General features: G+C 45.9%; 1 protein-coding gene across 1 annotated transcript in view; it reads left to right on the top strand.

The window, feature by feature from the left end:
• The window catches only part of ppp3cca (protein phosphatase 3, catalytic subunit, gamma isozyme, a), a gene marked incomplete at its 5' end in the record, with an annotated part of 41403 nt that extends 30427 nt beyond the window's left edge, over nucleotides 1-10976 (top strand). The window contains 5 exon segments of the mRNA XM_080532598.1: nucleotides 3322-3399; nucleotides 4271-4355; nucleotides 6653-6750; nucleotides 9318-9344; nucleotides 10772-10976. Of these exon segments, the coding sequence (XP_080388724.1) occupies nucleotides 3322-3399; nucleotides 4271-4355; nucleotides 6653-6750; nucleotides 9318-9344; nucleotides 10772-10920 (437 nt within the window). The 3' untranslated portion in view covers nucleotides 10921-10976.
• Nucleotides 10977-17824: the final 6848 nt, after the last annotated feature.

The following is a 17824-nucleotide window of genomic DNA, read 5'->3' as shown; positions in this document are numbered from 1 at the left end:
ATGTACAGTTAAGGTAGATATGTACAGTTATGGTAGCTATGTACAGTTAAGGTAGCTATGCACAGTTAAGGAAGCTATGTACAGTTATGGTAGCTATTTACAATTAAGGTAGCTATGCACAGTTAGGGGGCGTTCACACTTGAGCCTTCACCGCCTTTTTCCCAGAATGCATTTCGCACCGGCTAGCAGCGGGCAATTTAAATCGTCCATTTTAACCTCCATTGGCTAAAAGCTGTAATTTTAGCAATACAAGTGTTTTAATATGTTTTCAGGCGAGAAAGTAACCATATATATTACCAAAATGTGTCCAGTTTATCAAAATAACCTGTTTATATACAGTATCTGATCTGACGTTTTTTTCGTCTTCTGTTCGCTAGCTGCGTTCGTAAATTCGCCCTGGAAATCTGATCAGCACTCATGGAATGCCTCTTGTCCAATCAAATTACCTGGTCCCTTTATGACGTTGAACCCAGTGTGCGCTCCGGCGCTCTCAGAGCGAATTTACGAGCGCACCCGGCGTTGCTTATACCTTCAATGCGGAGAAACATTGTAACATAATTATAACAAGTTGTAAAATGATTTGGGGGGCCAATATCTTTAGCTAGCTAAAGTAACTAGTTTACTTTATTGTTGTCTTAACAGTTGGTAAAAGAACAGGATTAAAACAAAAATATCAGCAATAAAATCGTGCTCTGCAGCAAGCGCAATTACAACCCAACTGAAGCCACAATACTGGGACCATTCGTGACTGACAGTCAGTCAAATACTAGGTGAATATGTAATAAACGTGGATTTCATGCATTTCAAGTGGCATCTTTGTAATCATTACGATGTAGTCATGTCTAAGAGGCAGACAAGGCTTCCCTTTAACTCCCAGAGGCTACGACTATGCTATGTCCTGTGCCTATGCTGTTCCTCAGTCCAGTGCGCTTCGTCATCCCCCTTCTAAAACCCCTTTCCATCCCTTATGTCATTTTATCAATGAACATTGTAATACTATTACTGTTATTTCAACATTTAAGCCTCTTTCACACATACGCGGAGATTGTATGAGCCCCGCGTCAGTCAGCCTTTCCGTAGAAATACATCGCTCCGTTATATATATATAACGTTACATGTTTTAAGGCTGATCTGTGCATGATAGTGCTGCATTATGTTGATCTATTTATATCGATCTATTCTTGCCAATTCCTTATTACCAGTGGAAAGGGGGAAGGCTAAAACACTTTGGGCCCTATTATGCACTTCATAAGTCTTAAGCAATAAGACGAGGCGGTAGATCTAAACTTAAGACGTGGAGGCGTGGTCAAGGCCACTTTGCTATTATGCGTGCGGTAGTGGGCGCCTAAAACCCGGCGCTAAGCAAAGAAATTAGTCATGGGTGTGTTTTGGGCGTCTTCTCAATCAACCCAATCAGCGTGCCAGGTGCCATTCCCTTTAAGAACCGGCTGCGTTGAGTCATTAGCGCTATGCTATTATGGAAGTCCTAAGAAGGAGGTCAGCGCGCTTCTCTGCCTCTCCCTTCTGAAATAAAGCATTTATACTGTGACCGTAATTGACGTCTTGCCGTGGAGCCACGTGCGTGTTCATGTGTGCCCACATGCATGCGCAAACCGTGGAGGCGCGCTCGTGTTTCAAAACGTGCATGAAGTCTAAACTTAAGAACTTTTCAAACCACTTCTTAGCGCTAGGAGCAAAGTCAGATCGCATAATAGCAGGGGCGCCTAGTGCACTTCATTAACATATGAACACTCCCACAATGAGTAATATATGCACGGGAGTATTACGTCTTATGTGTGGGCGCCTATCGACACCGGCATAATAGCAGTAGCGCGTATGAAGCGCATAATAAGGGTGGCGGTAGGTCTTAACCTGGCGGTGCGTCTTAATTAAGACTTAAGACGGCAAGTTAAGAAGTGCATAATAGGGCCCAGTGAATGGAATAGATAGGACTTTCCGTTCAATGGAGGAAGCATGATACTCGCGAGTTCATCTCGCTTTCCCCCCGTTGATGTATTAAACAATCTAAGCAATCTAATCAGAGCAGTTGTTATTATGTAATATTATTGATGGATGTGCCATTTTTGATGGAGAGCAGTGAGCGGATGACTGGATGTGAGCATGTATTTGACTAATGCCGATAGATTCGTGTCTAGACAGGATTTTACAGCGTTCCTTCAAACTATCGTAATTCATGAACTATATGCCCAATCTAAAAAAATCAAACAGTTTCTGAAAGCAGAGAAGTTGCACTTTTTTTTTACGAATATGTAATAAACTTGGATTTCATGCATTTCAAGTGGCATCTTTGTAATCATTACGATGTAGTCATGTCTAAGAGGCAGACCAGGCTTCCCTTTTACTCCCCGAGGCTACGACTATTACCAAGTCTATCGCTGGGTATATTTGCAAGGTGTGTTGTGTTGAACTGGGTATATTTGCAACAGTGTTGCGGAAAATGAAGATTTCTGCCGAATGCTGCTAACACTGGAACCACGTTATGAAACACCAGTAGCAATCACGAGTTCATTCTACAACATTCTACAACATGTGCTACATTGTGCTACATCTTGATGGGTCTGACGTCTTGGAGCACCGGTTGCTAGGAAGTTGGTTACTAGGGAAGGTACACGCGTACCTACTCTCCTCGTCCTGATTGGTCAGCTGTCAGAAAGGCGCTTGACGACACACAGCGCCTTTCTGAAAAGTTAAATAAATTCAACTGAAAAAGGCGGCGGCAGCTGCGCTTTTCTCACGCTTTTTAAAAGGCGGCCGTTTTTTCCTTTTCCCATAGGGTTGTATGTAAAAAGGCGCTGAAGGCTGCGCTTTTTTCTAAAAAAAGACGTCAAGTGTGAACACCCCCTTATGGTAGCTATGTACAGTTACGGTAGCTATGCACAGTTAAGGTAGCTATGTACAGTTAAGGTAGCTATGTACAGTTAAGGTATCTATGTACTGTTATGGTAGCTATGTACAGTTACGGTAGCTATGTACAGTATGGTATGTACAGATAATAAATAGTGGCTTTATCAAAAGAGGTATGTGCAAATTAGGGTTCACAATATTACTCTACAAAGTATCAGGATAATATACGATAGTATCGTTCATGGCTGAAGTACGGATGGAGACAGGTCAACGTGAGCAGAAAAATGACCCGACTGCAGTGTGTGAGAGTGTACGGCTGGCGTAGTGACACACATCTCTGCAGTTTGAAGCACTCGACAGTGATTCCATCACCTCTCCAACCTACCCACACCCCGGTGAGACGTGTCGGTCGGTGGTAACCCGTGTTGTCACTGTGTCGTCTCCCCTCCTCTGCAGTGACGGAGATGCTGGTGAACGTGTTGAACATCTGCTCCGACGACGAGCTCATGTCAGAATGCGATGATCTGTGTGAAGGTAAGAGGGCACGCGGCAGCTGGGGCTTAACTCAGGACAGGACTCCCCGGACTCCTCACTCTCCGTGTCACACAAGCCTGGGCAGAGCCGCACATCTGCTCTCCATGAGGCTTTGCACGCGCACACACACACACAGGTGCACACGCACACGCACACACACACCCTGACACATACTTAGACACACACACACACACACACACACCCTGACACATACTTAGACACACACGCCCTGAGACGCACACACACACACGCACACACGTCTGCTCAGTCTCAAGTGGGTTGCAGGGACAGCTTGGAGGCTTTATTTTTCATTTGGAGATGATTTATAGGGGCACTTCATTAGCGCTTCCATCTGACTGTCTCCCACATGTCTGGGGTTCATCAGTGGGACCTCGGGGCTCCCTGGAGATCCACCAGCACTCCCTGCTCCAACCACCCAATCAGCTCTCTGCTCCAACCACCCAATCAGCTCTCTGCTCCAACCACCCAATCAGCTCCGCTCTGCTCTGACGGCAGTCTAGTAGTATTCTAGTGAAATATAGTAATACAGTTTTATGTATTAAATACAATACAAATGTAAAAAAAAAAAATGCAACTACAACGCATGCATAGTTCTACACAGTTGTCCCATCGGAAATTAACAGAGCTGATAATGGTCTCTCTTTCAGGAGTTTTAGTTAAGCTAAGCTAACTCGGGTGTCACTCTCGCTCTCTCTCTGTCTCTGTGTGTGTGTGTGTGTGTGTGTGTGTGTGTGTGTGTGTGTGTGTGTGTGTGTGTGTGTGTGTGTGTGTGTGTGTGTGTGTGTGTGTGTGTGTGTGTGTGCGCGTGTGTGCGTGTGTGTGTGTGTGTGTGTGTGTGTGTGTGTTGTAGGTGGGGTCCCTGCTGTGCGTAAGGAGGTGATCAGGAACAAGATACGTGCCATCGGGAAGATGGCCAGAGTCTTCTCTGTACTCAGGTCAGACCTCTCTCTCTCTCCCTCTCTCTCCCTCTCTCTCCCTCTCTCTCTCTCTCTCTCTCTCTCTCTCTCTCCCTCCCTCCCTCTCTCTCTCTCTCTCCCTCTCTCTCTATCTCCCTCTCTCTCTTTCTCTCTCCCTCTCTCTCTCTCCCTCTCTCTCTATCTCTCTCTCTCCCTCCCCCTCTCTCTCCCTCTCTCTCTCTCCCTCTCTCTCTATCTATCTCTCTCTCCCTCCCCCTCTCTCTCCCTCTCTCTCTCTCTCTCTCTCTCTCTCTCTCTCTCTCTCTCTCTCTCCCTCTCTCTCCCTCTTTCTCTCTTTTCATCAGAACTAGGGATGTCCCGATCCCATTTTTTCACTACCAATACCGATACCTGGGCTTCCGGTATCTGCGATACCGATATCAATCCGATATTTTTATTTATTGTTTTACTCCTGAATAATAACAAATACTTCCCCAGTATATAGTCCACAACAACAGTTGGCTATTAAAGACTGCCAGCCTTTATTCAAGTAACAAAACAGTACTCTGCAGTACTCAGTGACCAACTGGTTTAAAGTTAAAACAATTTAAACTGCAGCATTCAGCATTGTAAAAAAAAAAAAAAGAGTTACTGTCTGATTTCTAGTTTTAGTGCCTTCGTGTTTTTATTCTATTTATCTTCTCTTACAAATGGCAAATCAATTATAGCACCCTTTTTAAAAGAGTAGCCTAGTGACGCTGCTGGTGAGAACAGAAACCAGTCCCAGAATCAAAGGGGTGTCAACAATATCTGCTTTTCGTTTTTTTCATAACAGGCAACTTGTTTTAAGTACCACTCGATATAATATACAACAGTTTAACGATCACTAAATACTTATAATCTGTGGGTTGGATTCACTGTTGCCAGAGGCTACCGGTAAGTGATACCTGGCTTGTAAACATACTTTCGTTTTAGAACGAAACGTTAGCCACTAGCTGTTAGCAGCGTTTTTAGCAGTCACCATTCAACATTGATACAAACAAACATTCAAATACTCGTGTCGTCTTGAATTTTTTTCCGATTTCAATGTATGACGCATCATTTGAAAGCTTACCATCTGTAGGTTCAGACTATGTAAACAACCGAAAAATTACGTAAACAAATGGTTTATGATTTCACCAGCTAGCATCATGACATTGTGAGACTCATTACACACAGGTAGCTACTAGCCAACTCTCATGCTCGTGACCACTGACTACTACTGTTGTCATCACGTGAGTGACACGCCGGATCGCGATCCCCAGATCGCTGCCTATTTTTTTTCTGGTACGATCTGCGATCCAGCATTCAGGACCAATATCGCGGCGATATGCGATATCAATATCGGATCGGGACATCCCTAATCAGAACCCCAAATTATAAGCCTGTTTACTTCATTGTTGTTTGCAAAAACCTAATGGTAAACACGGTTAAAACCAACATTCGGGTCTCATGGAAGGTCAGTCCCTCGCATCCATGTCTCCATCGTTTCAGAGCGCTGAGTAAGAGTGCTTAAACTTCCCCACCCCCCACCCCCCTCCACTGTTTACCCAAAGTGAAACGGCAGGGGTGACGGCTTTGTGGTGATTCCAATCCACAGATGGCCCCTTTGAGACATGTGTGTATGTGTGTATCCCTCCTGAAATGGGTTAGAGAGGCAGAATAACCCAAATGGGGTAGGCCTTGGGGGCGGGGGAGGGGGGGGGGATGTGGGCGTTCAGGACAGGCGCTGGGGGGATGTTAATGAAATGTGTGAAGTCAATTCAGCGGCCAGTGAAAGTTGCGTATGAAAACAGTGTGGCTTCGCTGCTCCTCCGTGAAGGATTAGCAGGGCTGGCAGGCGTGAGTCACGGTGCGGGGAGGCTGGGTAATTACCTCAGACGTTAGTCCAGATTAATGCTGCCGCGGTGGTAGCCAGTCAGACAGCGCCAGCCAGCCCCGCAGATAGAGAGCAGAGAGAGAGCAGGCTGTCTTTTTGGGTTGGCTTCGGCGGCACGTATTCTCAAACTGGAACGATACAGAGAAGATTAGCAAATGTGTTACTCCTTATTTAAAGCACTTTGAGCTGCAACGTTTGCAGGAAAAGTGCTATACAAATAAAGGTTATTAGTATTAGTATTATTTGTATTATTATTAAAAAAAAAAACTTTTTGATGCAGTTCAACCATGATGGGATGCTTACAGCTCTGGAAAATCACAAATGATGAAGGGGGTGTGTGGGAGGGGCATGGGCAATTTTCTTATATAGGCCCTTATTGTTGTGTGTGTGTGTGTGTGTGTGTGTGTGTCTTCTCCAGGGAGGAGAGTGAGAGTGTGCTGACACTCAAAGGCCTGACCCCCACCGGGACGCTGCCCCTGGGCGTGCTGTCAGGGGGCAAACAGACCCTGCAGACCGGTAAGTGTCTCTGAATAACCCCCAATGATCCACCCTGACCCCGACTCACCCAGAGAACCTGTAGTCCTCGGCTCAGACGCCGTAGTAGGACATTTACCGGAAAGTTTCCGACCCTTTGCAACCCTACACACACCCCAGTCTTCCCTCTTTCTCTCTCCCTCTCTCAGTGCCCCTCCCTCAGATCCCCCCCACCCCCCGCCCCCACTAACTGTGCCCCTCTTCCAGCACTAATAGCACCACTACCTTCCAACCCTTCAACATGGCAAAGGAACGGACACATGCATCGTTCACCTACCGTCTCATTACGTTTCTAACGAGCACAGGGAAAAACATTCCCGGAGCCTCATCTGATTTTCCAGTCCCGCAGGAGGGGGGGGGTTAGTTATTGTGGACGGAGGGGTGCCGGTCACACTCGTCTCTGAGCCTCCGACGCCTCATCTTTGATGACTCTAGATGAACACAGACCCCATGACAGATGTTTATGACGGACAGAATTCCCGGTAAAACCCTTTGTCTTTACAGGCCTGTTTCAAGACCGGTGTATTATATACCTAGTATTTATTTACTCCGAAACCGTGGTAACTATGTGGGTAAGAGTTTATTTTCCCCTGATACTAGGCCTATAACCTCCTATAAATTCAGCACAGTCGGCGTCTTACCTGGTACTATACGGCGCATAGCGGCGCTCCGGTTAATATGCAATTATCAGGCAATGACTTTTTTTTTTTTTTTTTGCCCAGTTACTTTCTCAGTAAATACCCGCTGTAAAATAAAGGCCTTACCGAAACGCCTTGGCTGCAGACAGATGTATCTGGAGCTCACTTTAAGGCCTCCTATGTGGGGTGTTACTCACTGGTCTCAGATCAGCTGTTAGTATCTTTTTTTGGGGGGGGGGTTTGGGGAATTTATTGCCTTCCCTTAACTCCCCAACTGTATGACATCACCCGAATTCTTCTTCTTCTCTGGCTGACCCCCCCCTCGCCCTGATCAGCATGACTTCGACGCACGGCCCTGGAAAAAAAAAAAACGGTTCCACTTCATCTTCATCGTTCTCCTGTTAGAGAGCTCCAGTCACAAGAAAATTCCTGCCATTAGTGCCGTTTGTGTTAGATTAACGGTCCGTACGCAGGCCTGTTCCATTAATAGGCCGTTACTGAGGGTTGTTAACAGTTAACCCCACTGATCCGTCGACGGTGGGGGCGCTTCAGAAGAGATCTGAGCCAACGTCCCGTAGCGGAGAAGCTAGATGAATTTTCTCTGGTCCAGCGGGGTCAATGAGGGGGGGGCGGAGTCCCGGGTCGATGGTGGCACGCGCCCCCCCCCCCCCCGCCGAGAGGCCACTTTGGTCTGGCGCCCCCGTGGCGGGAGGTGTTCGAGCCGGGCCGGAGGTCTGCGCAGGGGGGGGAGGGGGGGGTGGGGCGTCCAGTGAAGTGGCCAGAGCCCCTGATGTAAAGGTCAGCCTGCGGCCGGAGCGGAGCAGCGTGGGAGGGCCTGGCAGCGGAGGAGGAAAGGGCATGCTGGGAACTGCTGCTGCTGCTGCTGGACGCCTCCAAACGCGGTGTCGTAGGGAAGCCACTGAGCTCTCAGAGGGAAACCACATGACGTGACCTTTTGGAGAATGCCGTTGTCTGTGTCAAGCCGCCCCCCCCCCCCTTCTCCCCCCGTCAAGCTTTCATAGGAGAAGGCTAGGCTCAACTGGACCGCTTGAAGTTTCTGTTGCATCTCCCCATCTGTTTGATTTCTCCCCCCCTGACAATCCTGCGTTTGGCTATCGTGCTCAGTGACATAGAGGATGATTGAAGAAGTCAGTTCTGGCTGGCTGGTTGGTTGGCTGGCTGGCTGGTTGGCTGGCTAGCTGGCTGGTTGGCTGGTTGGTTGGTTGACTGGCTGGCTGGCTAGTTGGCTGGCTGGCTAGTTGACTGGCTGGCTGACTGGCTTGCTGGTTGGCAGACTGGCTGGCTGGCTGGCTGGCTGGTTGGTTGGTTGGTTGGCTGACTGACTGACTGAGTGACTGACTGGTTGGCTGGCTGGCTGGCTGGCTGAGTGACTGACTGGCTGGCTGACTGGTTGGCTGGCTGACTGGTTGGCTGGCTGGCTGGCTGACTAGTTGGCTGGCTGGTTGGCTGGCTGGCTGACTGGTTGGCTGGTTGGTTGGTTGGTTGGCTGGCTGGCTGGTTGGTTGGCTGGTTGGCCCTCTCCCTCCTCCTCCTCCCCCCCCTCTCCTCCCTGTCTGTCCAGTGCCTCCCAGACGTGGCGTCTTAGCCCCGTGCGCTAAGCAAAATCCCCCTCATCTCCACACCTAAGCCCCTCATGACCCTCAACGCCCACACACATCTTAGGTCTCCAGCCAAGGCCGCCCTCTCTCCTCTCTCACTCTTTCTTGTCCTGCACTGAGAACCGTTTCAGCTGTCACCTTAACCCCCCCCCCTGTTATTCTCTTACCTGTGGTATTTCTCAGATTTTAATGATGGGTTGGTTGATTTTTGGGGTTGGGATCTGACTGTGATTTTGATGTGTCTGATGACTCACCTTTCTCCTTCTCACCACCTACTCACCTTCTTACGTAGCCGCCGCTGAGGCAGCGGAGGCAAAAGGTACGCAAGCGCTGTGTGGAAACCTTCCGTGTTTGTGTGTTGTGTTCACCCTTAAAAAATAAATAAAAAATGTCCTTTTTTTTTCTTGCTCTCCTGTTTTTTCTCTTCAGGTTCTTTTTTTTCCTTATTTTTTTTTTTACCCCTCACTTTTCCGTGTGCTGTTTGATGTGTCTTGTTTCTCTCACAGAGTACTTCACTTTCGCAAAATGGCTGCTCTTGCATTACCAGTGCCTGCTAACTGTACATGAATTTAGCTTGAACCTGAACATGATTAAACTGTTATAGTTTAGTGTGTACGATAGTGTACCACACGTACAGTGTGATGTGTGGTGATAACAGAACAGAATCCAGAGCACGCCACCACACAGACAACACATTTGGCCTGTCCTGGTCGCTTGTTGACAAGCAGCTGTAGACAGATGGTCACGTGGGTGAGAGTGAGGTTCCTTGCTCACTGCTCCCTGGGAAAAGCCTGCTAAGACCCAGCCCTGTGGCTCAGATAGGCTTGTGGCCCAGGACCTCTCTCTCCTGGGGATATTTTCAGAGTGTAATCCTGTTACGCTGCCTGCTTGGCTGTTGGCTACACTATCTACTCCTGTTGAAATGGTGGTACTCTCCCTCCAGCCACTCTCCCCCCCAGTGTATGGAGACTTCCCCTGTAGTACTTTTTAAAATTATTATTTTGTGTCATTTTGATACTAAAACACGTCAACAGCTTTTTAACATACAGTTGACAAGTAACTTAAGATAGGCGTTAAGATGTGCCCTACTGTTGGTCTGGTTGTGCCACTTAAACAGTTGGTCAGACAGACAGACAGGGCTCTGGTCGTGCAAGAGTACCCTTTTCTATTCAGTATTTGAGTCATAGTACCCCCAGAAATAATGTAATGTTAAAAAGAAAAAAAACGGCTATTGAGGTTGTTGTATTTTCCTGTTTGACTAGATGTTCAGAATGTTCAGAAATAGCTACTGACGGTTGTATCTCTTATTTGCTCATGTTTCCTTTGTGGTTTCCTTGGCACCATCCAGTAAGTGACAGATATTCAGTGTGAGGTGTTGTGTCGTGTCGTACCATAGCTCGTCCAGTGGGTGTGATGTCACATTGTCCGTCCATGTGCCGTGTTATTCACTGTGTGTGTCCGCACTGTGTGTCAAGTGACTTGTCAGCCGTAACCTGCCATTTATGAACGTCACCGAGAACCAAGAGCTCAGAAAGCCACACACGTCTTGATCTTAAGTCAAGGCGGAACTGAGAAAATGCAGAAATATGAACCAAACTGCTCTTTGCAGGTTCTATCAGCAGCGTCTGTTTAAAGGGTAGCTGCAACCACAAACTTTATTGTGTCAATGTTGTTGTTTTTTCTCTCTCTCTGATCTCTAATTCTCCCTCTCTCCCCCTCTCTTGTCTTTGTGTGTTTCCTGACCAGCCATTCAAGGCTTCTCTCCCACGAGGAAGATCCGGAACTTTGAGGAGGCGCAGAGCCTGGACAGGGTGAACGAGAGGATGCCCCCCCGCAAGGACGGCAAGGACCCCGCCAACGCCAAGGCGCCCACCAAGAACGGCACAGACGGATAGCCCCCCCGAGACCCCGCGCCCTGAGACACCCACCTCCCCCCCCCCCCGTCTCATACACCCCAAACTGTCTATCTCTCTTTCTCTGTTTTCTCTTTCCCCTCGCTCCCCCTCTCTCTCTCTCTTTCTCTGTCACTCTCCCAGTAAGACTGCCCCCTGCTGGCCTTTTACAGTAGGGATGGCACAGGACATGCAGGGAGAAACAGAGACCAGCAGTAGGGGGGATTGGTCTCAGCTACCACGAAGTACACACATGGGTGGGGGGGGGTGGGGGGGCGGGGGGTGATGGAGGGGAAAAACATGTTATTTATTGAATATATAAATGAAATGATATATTAGGTATATGTAATAGCTGCCATTTAACGAATGGATACATTTTTGAGATGTTCAAATGTGTAAAGTACACAGACGTTATTATAACCAGTCAGATAAAAGACTTTTGAAGAATTTTGTACATTTTTAGTTGAATGAGGTAGCTAGCGAAGGACACCGTATTATCCTCCACTTCTAGTTGATAGAAAAACTTCAATCATCGTCTTTTATGTGCTTGGCAAGAGAAATGTTGGCTGAATATACAGAATACAGTATGTGTGCTCTCATACTGTACATATGTCCATTTTAAAGAGTATGTTATGTATTAATTGAAGACGTATTTTAAAGGAACCAGATTTAAGACACGATTGCAGAAGATTATTTTACACCTCCAGCAGAAGTTCCGAAAAGATCAACTTGGCTGAGGTTGTTAATGTATCGTTCCCATATTATACTGTAAGTGTTGTTTAACAGGATTTAATTTGTAATCAATGGTCAATCATGAAGACACTGCCCTTGATTTCTTGTAGAATGGAAAAAGCTTGGTATTGAAGGAGGGATGCTTTGCCGGCATCATTGAGTTGATGGGTGTTTGATTGTTGGTGTGGCTGGCTGTCACCAACAGTTGATGCCAACGTGTTCAGCTGACGGCAGCTGGAGGGGTTCTTTGGTTCACCCCCTGCGAGAAACCGAAGTCTAGAAGATTCTTAAAGGGATGTACGTCTTTTGTTTTTCACTCTAAGAAAGACAGCCAACAGCACTCTCAGAGCTCCTGTTCAGTCGTTGCTTCTCTGGGACATTGACGTGAAGCCGACTGACCGAGGGAGGGACGTGCTGGGCATAGAGAGGGAGGACGCGATGGCACGCGGTGAAGAAACGTACCAAACACCAGTGTCCTCTCAATGTCGCCTCCAGGACAAAATGGAGGATACATTCTATTTCTCACGTAGCAGAGGAATAGCAGCGGATATCGTCCTGAAGCTCCGGACTGAAAGTCCAACCCTTTTATTTGTTTTTAGATACTTTCACTGTGTTAATTAGAGTAAAGGTGCTTAGTTTGAGTTGATGTTGTTGCTCACTTGTCAACACTACATGAAATGATATGCTTTTGGGGTTTTCTCGACAAAAGCGGTGTCAATATCTCCACCTACTGTTGATTTTATGCAGATGTATTTTGAAGAACCTATTGTGATACATGTGTAAGGGACAACGGGCCTCCAAAATGGCTATCAGTAAAATATTTTAATGGCTTTCAATTCGACAAAACTGTGCTGGGAACAAGGTGTTATCAAAGGTAATATTGCCTCACAAGTAGCGATAGGTCCGATTCAAGGTCAGATTCCATTTTCAAGTTTCTAAGAATTGATGGATGCCAGGGTTGATTCATCGGCCCACACCACTGGACATGGTTTTGTCTACGATTTCACTTCTTTCCCGAATTGAATAGTGATAGTGAGTGAATGAAAGATGTATTTGGATGACAGCGACTGACTCGTGGAGTAATTGAACCCATCCCTACTCACAAGAGTAGAGTAGTCAAGCAGCTGTCCCTCTTCAGAGTACTGTATCATCATCTATACCAGTGGTTTTCAACCCTCGCCTCGGGGACCACCAGCCGTTCCACATATTTGATCTGTTCCACCACCAACACACCTGATTCAACTAATCAAGTGCAAAGCAATTATGATTTGTACTTGATTAGTTGAATCAGGTGTGCTGGTGGTGGAACAGATCAAATATGTGGAACGGCAGGCGGTCCCCGAGGAGAGGCTTGAAAACCACTGATCTATACTATCGTCTCTCACATCTTTGTTCCATCACCAGTAGCAGTACAAAGTTGGGAACCAGCAAGACACCACAATGATCATTCAGCCACGTTGGGTGTATCATCTAGGCTCAGGTGTCTTTTAGTGTTATGGTCTTCAAAACTACGTCCTTTCGATAATGGTTCCGATATGGCAAGAAGTGAAATGGCATCTTTTTGTCCAACCCACTCCCATCATCCCTTTAAGGAACGCCTAGAGCCCTGGAAGGGAGATGAACTGGTGCTTTGGCACTCCGCTCTCTCTCTCTCTCTTCATCTTTTGTCATTCAAGAAAAGCTTTAAGATTTCTTATTCTCATGTGAGTTGTCCCTTTTGTAAGGCTTTAACTGTTTGCTTTGATGTGCAGTGCCACATCCTATATACATACACCAACACCTGTGTGTGAATGTGCAGCAGCCTAACTATGTACCAGTCTGTCTGCAGTGGCCATGGAAAATGTCAATGTCTGTCTGATTCACTACATTGCTGTCTAGAGATCCCCTTTTTTGTTTATTTGTTTGCATGTGTTTCCCTCTATATTACAAGTAAGTTCAGGAGACTTTCAAAAGATACTTCTTTTTTTTTTAATCAGATTTGATTTCCCTTCACATTCACATCCGATTGAAACTAACAATGGTGTGGACAACTAGGGGTTAGGGGAGCCCGGTCTTGTGGGAGGGCCGTATTTCTGACCTCTTGTCAGTTTCTAAACGTTCGTATCTTGCAGAATGTACAAAATGTTGTTCATGAATAGCTGTAAAAAGGATGACAGACATCCTTTTGTCAGGTTCAGTACTTGTACTGTCATGCGAGGCCATGAAATCTGGATCCCTGTAGATGTATCACTTGAAAAATAAAAATTGAAATACAGTGTTTTCCCAGTTTGTACTGCCTGAGTCGTCGTTTTTCCCTGATAATGCAGCATAGATGCAGAATAACATTGTTGAACTTCTATGAAGATAATACAGACACTAAACAAGAGTCCACAGAAAAAATAAAAAAGCATTTATTATTCATGTTGACATTCGTGTGAAATGCTCACATGGCATAATTTGTATATTCAATGATTTTGTATGTACAGGTAATTGTTAGGCATACCGCAGATACAAATGCTGTTCTTCAAGTATTGGTACTATCATGAGTGCTGTCAACATCATACTATGACTGCAGAGCCACAGTTAGTAATGCTGCTTTGGAAACATTGTACTCTGTGCAGGCATGGGATGTCTTGTCTTGACAAATTGACTTGTAGCCTGGAAAGCACACAGAGTACACACACTGTTCAACTTTAGTTTGACTTAACGGTTCAGTCTGGACTGAAGAGAAGCACTTGAACCAGCTTGAAAGCAACAATCAGACCAATCAGTGTCCTCTCAGTGGCCAAATATGTCGCTTCCAATTGATTCTTTGTTTAGTATAACCTAACCATAAGAGACAGGCTCAAACTGTCTCGATCAAGGTAAAGCCAGACTGAATCCGTGAAGTAAAACAATATTTAAGGAAAGTCATTTAGTAAAGGCATTTAATCAGCAAAAAATAATAGATACAAAAATAGAATAGTTTGACAGTGGATTATGTCACATACATATGACACATAGCAGTAACAAATAAATAAATCAAGTGTATGAAATACATAATGGCTCATAATAACCAGGTTTAGTCAGAAACATCTCCTGGCCTATTCATATATATATAAAAGTGCCTTTTTCCTAATAAACTCCTCAGTGCATGGCGTGATCATCTCTGACCCTGAAAAGCACAGCTGACTTTGCCCGTCCTGTAATCTGCACATCATTGGCACAAACACACTCCTTAAAGGAGCATTAAAGGTGATGGTGAGGCAGAGTTAAGTAAACCTGTTCCTTGGGCTTTTGAAAAAGTCCCAAAATATGTGTGTGGTTTCTGAGTACACTTCAATGGCTAGCATTGTCCACAATGCATGTGAGGTCTAAAAGAGGTAAGGATGCGCGACTTCCCTGCTCCTCTCCTCTAGGGGGCGCTGAAGCCGTCAGACCCGGGGTGGGGGTGGTCTCAGAGCCTGGGGAACAGAGAAACAGGTTTCAACAAGACATTAAAATCCAATCAATGACTCACTCCACTGTTGTCCTCATGTATGACAGATCAAGCGCAGGCACTGGTGTGGACGAAGCAAGGATCTCTGGATCTCTTTGCCCGCAAGCAGAGGCCGTACAACCCAATCCCCCCAACACAGGCAGCCCTCAGAGAGCCCGCCAAGCATGCTGCTTATCAGGCTGGGATCATGTGGGCCAGGCTACCATCTCCAGGCCAGACACCAGCAGTCCTGCTGACTAGGGTTGGACACAGGAAGGAGAGACATGGCAGATGTTGGTCATTGTCCCCCAATTGCAGCCAGCTGTCAGGAACTGACCAAGACCACGTTCGTAAATTAGCGCCGGAGCGTCCACGTGACTGCGTCTTGTCCAATCAGATTACTTGGTCCCTTTATGACGTTGAACCCAGCGTGCGCTCCGGAGAATTTACGAACGCTGGCCAAGTGTTCCTGTAAGAAATGTTTGCGACCGGAGATGTGAGTGCTTTAACTCAGGGCTCCCGTGCACAGCACTGCAGATGCATATGTTACCAGTAGCAGCTAGAGGAGCACAGCTTTGAACACTCAGCCAGGCTTTCAGCAGTTGAAACTCACTGATAGTTGTTTTGTGTGGAGTTACAACTGAAGAACAGACAATCAGATCAGATCAATACAGTTATATTGGTGTTCTTTTTTTGTTACTTTTCCAATAACGTTATATTGGCAATCTTTTTAGTTAAAAAAATAATAATATTTATCTATCTATCTATCTATCTCTTAAAACATAACATTCGACACCAAGATCATTCAAATCAGCCAACGACACCCATCTTGAAAAATGGCCGCCATATTGGATTCTCAAGTGGCCAATCGGGAAGATTTGATTAATAAACCCGAGAGAATAACCAAGCCAAATTTCAAGCTTGTGTCGTAATTTGCAGGATTTTTCTGTTATCCGCTACATTGGTGTATGACGCATTTATTGCCCAATAAGCGCTCCCTGTTACCTGACGTGCAGACATGAATTCCAGGACCGGGCCTTGAGGTCGTTTGGCAGCGGCAGGGGGTGGGGGCGGAGGACGTGCCTTTGGTCTCGGGATCTGAATATTAAAACGGGATTAGGAAGAGTAATAGAACTGTCCATGAACAGTTTAACAATCCTAAATCCTAAAAGGACTTTGGACATGGACACTTGGACATGGACACGTTATCTAATAGTAACACCAACAAAGCACACATTGTGCTATCGGAAACGATATTACCGGTAGCTATGATATTCACTATGAATTCATACCTGTGGTTCTGCATTATTTCGGCTGGGGACTGGCAATCTGTTCTGGCCGAACCCAGGGTTGTCGACGGCATGTGACTTCTTCTGGGTGTGGTGGCTGGGGGACGCATCAAGTGAATTCGGTTCATACGCAGTCAGAATCACATTGCCGTCGTGTATATTGACGAAACAGGATTCCTCCTACTCACCTGGGGAGACTGGGATTGTGGCGTCGTTTCTTCAGGAACACAGCCAGCCCGACGATAACAGCCGCCAGGGCCAGCAGTGACAATGTCACTGCAATGCCGATTACTCCGTCTACACGGACACAAGAGAGAGGTGGGTCAGGTAGGGCAGGGTTAAGGCTGTACAGTACACAGGCTGTATAACAACACAACACAACTATGACAACTCACAAACCTCTATGACCTACTGCACTTTACACTGTCTGACTCTGCACCTAACATCTCTTGAGTCCTGTGACTCTCATGTCTCTTCATGTGTTTATGATTTCCCTGTCAGGGATAATTACGCTTGTTTACTGCAACACCTACCACTACTGTTGTATGGTAGCACCATATGATACATTGAATATTTGTATCAAAGCACCTTGAGCTGCAACGTTTGCAGGAAAAGCGATATACAAATAAAAGTTATTATTATTATTATTATTATTATTATTATTATTATTATTATTATTATTATTATTATTATTATTATTATTATTATTATTATGGATAAAGGCACTGGGCTTACCTTTGGAGATGCCGTTGAAACCCTCATCCTTTTTATCGCAGTTTGGCATCAACCATCCTGGTTCACACTGGCACTCTGTTCTGTGATTACACACCTGAGGGAGGCAGCATCACGGCACAGATAGACACACACACACACACACACACACACACACACAGTTGGAAGGACAGAAGCACTGTGCCTAAAACAAATCAATTAGAACATCAAATGTGTGTTTGTGTGAGACAGAGGTCGCTGTGCTGAGGACAGGCAGGTATAGACTAGTACAGGTGTCGGCTCAGTGTGTGTTCCTTTGTCAGATAGTGTTCCCCCTCTACATACTGTGGTTTTATGAGGTATCTAAGGCCAAACTTAATTGATGATGGCTTAAAAACATGTCACTTGTGTTTCCCAAGTGTTCCAAACATATTCATATTCAATTCAGAATATGTTATTGGAGGTTATTGCAATTTGTCAATTTAAGACCGAGACTAATATAAATGTGAGAGGTGCAGTACTCACGGCATGGCCTTTGCATTTCGCTGAGCAGTTGGTGGCTCTGTAGGCCAGCTGCAGATCCACACACTCGTTCTGGCTGCACACCTGACATCATCAGACAGGAGAGTTGAAACACGGGTTACAAAAGCGCTAGCTATTCGATGTATCGTTGAAGAACAGACTACTTCTGACACATTTTTACTCATCTTTCAAAAAGAAATGACTATAGTTAGCTTTA

Source organism: Nansenia antarctica (genome assembly GCF_963989245.1).
Source record: "Nansenia antarctica genome assembly, chromosome: 5".
In the NCBI taxonomy this organism is placed as follows: domain Eukaryota; kingdom Metazoa; phylum Chordata; class Actinopteri; order Argentiniformes; family Microstomatidae; genus Nansenia; species Nansenia antarctica.
Note: the sequence above shows the minus strand (reverse complement) of the source record. Positions and strands in the feature narration are given on the sequence as shown.